At 29.7% G+C, this 6,203-nt stretch overlaps 1 protein-coding gene across 1 annotated transcript; it reads right to left on the reverse strand.

The window, feature by feature from the left end:
* Positions 1–1,036: 1,036 nt before the first annotated feature.
* Positions 1,037–2,998, reverse strand: LOC111893639 (uncharacterized). The gene is made up of 2 exons (XM_023889698.1): positions 1,849–2,998; positions 1,037–1,761 (listed from the first exon to the last, which is right to left on the reverse strand). Exons 1-2 carry the CDS (start codon positions 2,996–2,998, stop codon positions 1,037–1,039), a joined length of 1,875 nt encoding a protein of 624 aa, XP_023745466.1.
* Between the last annotated feature and the right edge of the window lie 3,205 nt (positions 2,999–6,203).

Below are 6,203 nucleotides of genomic sequence, written 5' to 3' on the forward strand. Positions count from 1 at the left end.
TAAATTTCAAAAAAAAAATCTTATACATTTGATTGATGCATTGTCTTTTTTCTTCTTATTTTTTTCATAGAAACCTAATAACTAGATCGTTGTTAGATCATATAGATTGAAAATTTACAAACTTGGAGTAAACTTAAAAAAATGATGCATTGATTTTTTACTTATAGTTTTTTTCTTTTTTGTGGAATTACTTAAACATTCTGGCAATTGCATTTTTTTTCTTGATCTCAATTGTCATCAAGTTGCATAAACATTCAAATATAAGCTACTATCCACCATCCATTTCAATACGGTAACCAAAAAATCACATCACAATATCAAACAGACAAAAAAACTTGCATTCTTTCCTTGCTACTCAAAAGTCAAAACTTAATCTTAGTGGGGGAGGGAACGTCATCTGATGCAATCAGGCAGGGGCAGAACGTAAGCGTTACAACAGGGGGGGCCGGAATCAAAACTTCATAATTAAATATATAAACAAATTGTATTTGGTTCAAATTTATGACATATCAAAAGTGTAAAAAAGAAAACAATATAAATATTGTTACATCATTTATCAAAGTGGAACGCGGCGATCTTTTGCATTTTTAAAGTCTTGTACAACTGTCTCTAAACTAATCTTTTCAGCAAGTTCCCGTTCGAAGTGCAAAACCAATGGGTCATTCAAAAACTCATCTTCCATTTTATTCCGTAACTTTGTTTTAATGAGGTTCATTGCTGAAAATGACCTCTCCGTTGTAGCAATAGAAACTGGAAGAGTAAGTACAAGACTAGCTACTCGATAAATAAGATGAAAGTTCGTTATTCTTCTAGTCTTTATCAGCCATTGACACAATTCTGACACAGATGTCAATAGTTTATAATCTGCATGTTGAACGAAATCAATCTCATAATGTTGAAGTTGTATCTTCAAAACTACTTTCTCTTGTTCATTGAAATCTTCAGGATAAAACTTCTCTACTAACTTCATTACATCACCACTTCGAAAGGGCTCATTAACACTTTTAGGATCTAAAGTTGTTGAAAGTCGAAGCAATTATGTTGATCTATCACTGAATCGATGATTTATTTCCATTAATTGACAATTAATTGCTTCATAAAATATATCCACTCGGTAATGATGTTCAAGTGTATGATCACTACCCTCGTTACGTGCTCGAGCCCCTCTACTAAAGTATGGAGAAGACATATCGGGGATATCAATGTTGCGCTCCTGACAAAATGACATAACAAGAGAGAGTAAACCATCCCATCTTTCATCTTTCATTTTTTGCAATAACAATTTGGTGGATGCAACTAGCCTCAATGCATTACAAATATCTTGAGATTGTCTTTGTAAAGATTGACAAAGCAAATCAGTGATCTTCATTATTTCTTTCTCGAGATGGAGAACAAAAATGAACTCAAATGTAGTAATAGCCTCATATGCTGAATCTACATCACCTTTGATTGAACCGGTTCCATCCTTAATAATTTTAAGTAAAACCTCACAAGTTGGACTAAACATTTTGATTAAGCTTAAAACTGATTTGCGGTGAGAACTGCATCTAGTATCACCAGCTCGTTGTAATGTACCAATTTGATTAAGACCTCTACCTGTCTCTAACTCGTCAATAGAAATCTTATATGCAATTTCCTCAGCTTGTGCATCTCTATGTTGGTCGGTACGCTTGGAGGAAGCACCAACAACATTGATAACAAAAGATAATCGAGTAAAAAACTTTTGTAATGCAACAACTCCTTGTGAAGCAGCCACTAATGCTAATTGTAATCAATGTGCAAAACAATGAACATAGTATGCATACAGACAATCATTTGAAATCAATGCTTGCAAACCCTTGAAATTACCTCGCATATTGTTTGCACCATCATACCCTTGACCACGAATTGACTTAAGATCAAGATTGTTACGTGACAATACAGAATAAATTGCATTCTTAAGAGTTTTTGCTGTAGTGTCAGGTACATGAACAAGCCCAAAGAAACGCTCCATAATAAAGCCATCTTTATTTAAAAATCTCAAAACAATTGACATTTGTTCTTTATTAGACTGATCACGTGCTTCATCAACAAGTAAACAAAATTTTCCACCATTAATCTCCGCACAAATCATCTTCCTCACCGTAGTTGATATAAGGTTTAAAATCTCTTTTTGAATTGATGGTGATGTATATAATGCATGTTTAGGAGCAGTACGAAACAATTCTTCCAACTCTATGTTAAAATCACCAAGTACCTTCAATATTTCACGAAAATTTCCTTTGTTTATAGAATCTTGTCCTTCATCGTGGCCTCTATATGCAATTCCTTGAAAGGCACACAAACGGACTGTATAAATAGTAGCCTTCAATCTCAATCTATTATTTTTACGCTCTTCTTCTGTAAATGTCTCAAACACATTCCATATATCTTGCGCCTCATTTAACAAATCATCACATGATTTTTGTGCAACATTGTGAAAAGATGTACACTCAGAGCCCATGTGCTGCAAAAAGGCACAACTTTTTCCACCAACTTTCTTCCAGTTCTGAAATCCATCTATAGTAAATGCTCGTTGGCCGTAGTGTCCCATTCCAGAAGCTTTGTTGAATAGAAAACACGGAAAACAAAATGCAGCATCTAAGCTCTTCGAATATTCAAACCAAGGAAATAACTTAAACCAAGAAACTTGAAAACTACGTTTATGGGTTTCAGGTCCAGATTTCGGATATACAGAAAGTGTTTGTTGAAAGGGACCAAGATTAATATATGCTCGCATAATAGTATCTCGTTGACTAACAGGATAATCATAAATTTGCTTACGCAAACCAGGATCTCGTTCTAATGTACTAAGATCAATTTCATTATTTTCAAGATGAGTTTTTTTGAAACGGTTCTCACGAACATTAGGCATGGGGGAATCTTCATCCAAAACAATCCCCGACAGGTTTTCAGAATCTTGAGTAGAACTTGAGTGTTTTCTTTTGAAAAATCCATCAATAGTAGATTGTTTTTTCATGTTGATATAAACTACACAACCAAATTTACTAACAATTAACAAATAACAATATAAAATATATACAAATGGAGTATTTTATTTTCAAAAAATAATATAAAATGCATATAATTTTAATTTGTTTCATATGATAATAACAAATATAAATACACACAAATATATGATAATACTATATATATATATATATATATATATATATATATATATATATATATATATATATATATATATATATATATATATATATATATATATATATATATATATATATATATATATATCATCCGTTCAAGAAAACTTATATACAATTAAATAAAAACCATTTAAAATAAATAATAAAAGTAATAATTATTAATCTCTTAAATCAATAAATACTATTGTCTTGTATGTATTATAATCAACATGAACCATTTTCTGCTTTTTCTACTTTATTTATATGTTGTTGACAGACAACAGAGAAAAATCAATAAATAGACCTACCTATAAAGAAAAGAAGAGTCAAAAAACTAAATACTTTTAACTGAGAATGGAACGGAGATCTACGAAGAAAATACTTGGGGAAAGGCGGAAAGCTCCAGCAAGTTAGCACTCAAGCGCACGGCGGTTGGCGGTCAAGTCTCAATCCAGGCTCCGACGACTAGTAAAGAGGCGAGAGGGAGTACGGTACGAACAACCGGAGACCGGAAAAAGTACAAGACAGCAATAGCCTTAACAGGTGAAGTTTTTCCGGTGAGTTTCGAGACGTAGTTTTTCGACGGCCGGAATAAATTTTGGATTTTGGTTTTCGCTTTTCAGTTTTGTTAAAGGGTTAAACCGATGTAAATTTGATTAGATTTTGGGGTTTTTATAGATTTTTATAGATATTGAGTTTCCTTATTTTATAAATTCTACAGAAACAAGGTTGTTTTGATTTTGTTATTGATCTTCCGGAAATTTTGTTACTTGTTATTCCTATCCAGATTGCATAGCTTTAAGATATTATTTATATAGACTAATAGACATGATCTGGAAACCCGGGGGGGGGGGGGGGGGGGGGGGGGGGGGGCGCAAATATGTCATTCTAGTTATTTTTTTCAACTTGGTTATGCATATATGGGTATTAGGAGACCCAAAAGCAGGGAGGCCATGACCTCCCCGGCCCCTATGACGATCCGCCCCTACAATCAGGAGCGTTTAAAGAAGAATTTCAATCCGAAATTTGAACTTTTAATAAATTAATGAAGCAACTGTTTAAAAAACACAAGATAAGTCACTTGAAAAGTCAATTGTTCTAAACTTTGAAGTTATCATTTTGCATTCATAGTTTGTAAATTAGTAACCTACATTTGGTAATTAACATAAGTATATGACATATAATATAATTACATAATTTGTATTTGATATAACTAATAAAAAATTTCTTTTTTGGTCCTTATACATATGCATTGGATTGATGCAAATGTTTTTTTTTTTTACATAATTTTTTAAAATCTACTGCACATTACACAATGACAAAGTGGAATAAAAAATTTGAATATGCAACAAAAATGTATTTTTTTAATCTTTTTTTTTTAATATTAATTCTGAAATATAGGGAATATTTCCATTGATTTAATAAAAATAAAAAAATAATAATAACTAAAAGATAAAAATAATATTTTTTTTTTCAAATCAATGAAAATATTTCTTATATTTCAAAATTAACATTAAAAAAAGAACTTTTCAAAAAAAATGAATTTTTAATACAAATTCATGTCTTTTTGTGTATATGCATAATTAATTAATAAAGATATATATATATATATATATATATATATATATATATATATATATATATATATATATATATGCATATACACATGTACAATTTAAGAAATATTATTAATGCATCTATATGCATAAGAGAAAACATATATATATATATATATATATATATATATATATATATATATATATATATATATATGAAAAAGTATATACATACGCATATATACATATGCAGAAGAATAAATATGCACATAAGGCAATTAAATACATAGGATTATTATGTATATGCATATGCATATTCATAAGTATATGACATATTCATTAGCATAAGTATACGCATATACATATGAATAACTATATGCATGTGTATATAAATGAGTATATACATATGCATAATAATAAGTATATGCATATGCATATGCATAATAATAAATATATGAATATGAATAATTTATGCATAAGAATAAGTATATGCATTTGGATATGCATATGCATAAAAATAAGTATATGCATAAGGAAATTAAATACATATGATTATAATGTATATGCATATGCATAAAAATAAGTATGTGACATATGTATATTCATAAGTATATGAATATCCATATGTATATGCACATGCATAAGAATAAGTATATCCATATGAATAAATATATGTATTTGCTTATAAATAAGCATATGCATATGCATAAGAATAAGTATATGCATATTTATAAGTATATACATACACATATGAATAAGTATAAGCATATGCATATGCATATGAATATGAATAACTATATGAATATGTGTAACATTCTAAAATCTGGATGCTTAGAAAGTCAGAAAGAAAAGGAAATAAGTTAAAAATTGACAAATAGCAATAAAAGGCAAAATGGTCAAAGTGCTAAATCAATTATTGTACAGAACCAACAAGAGATATAATAGTAAATATGTGGTCATTGTACGAGTTATATAAATTTTATATGCTTATTGTGTAACGGATTAAGTTCAAGGGAAAAAGTGAAAGAATATGAAATTTTTAATTCCATATAAGAGTGATAAAATGCCAACTTCGAGACCATAAAAGTCAACCCTGGAGGAAAGGCTAGGAAAAAGGGTACAAAGGTAACTTGTAGCAGACTTGAAAATGATGCAATAGAAAAAAGAATCAGCTTAAAAGGAGTTCATATGAAAAATGTACTAGGTTGCAAAGTTGGACAAAAATTAATGAAAAAGTTGATTAAGGAATTTGACAGTTACAACGTGCAACTTTGGAGCTTAATAAGTCGATATTCATAGCTAAATATAAAAAACATTATAAAGAAAAGTTTTAGCCTATAAAACGAAGAGTACACTGGAAAAAAATCAGAGAAAATGGGTATGTAATGAATGAGATATGGTCGTTTGAAGTTGGTTGTTCAAACACTTGAAATATTGTAATATTCTGGCTTGTCATGTTCACAGTTGAATAACTCTTGTT

This window comes from Lactuca sativa, chromosome 8, assembly GCF_002870075.4.
Source record: "Lactuca sativa cultivar Salinas chromosome 8, Lsat_Salinas_v11, whole genome shotgun sequence".
NCBI lineage: Eukaryota > Viridiplantae > Streptophyta > Magnoliopsida > Asterales > Asteraceae > Lactuca > Lactuca sativa.

Coding starts and splice junctions, on each gene's coding strand:
- LOC111893639 (XM_023889698.1), bottom strand. CDS start 2,998: ATGAAAAAACAATCTACTATTGATGGATTTTTCAAAAGAAAACACTCA. Junction 1,762..1,848: donor TGGTGCAAACAATATGCGAG/GTAATTTCAAGG, acceptor GATTACAATTAG/CATTAGTGGCTGCTTCACAA.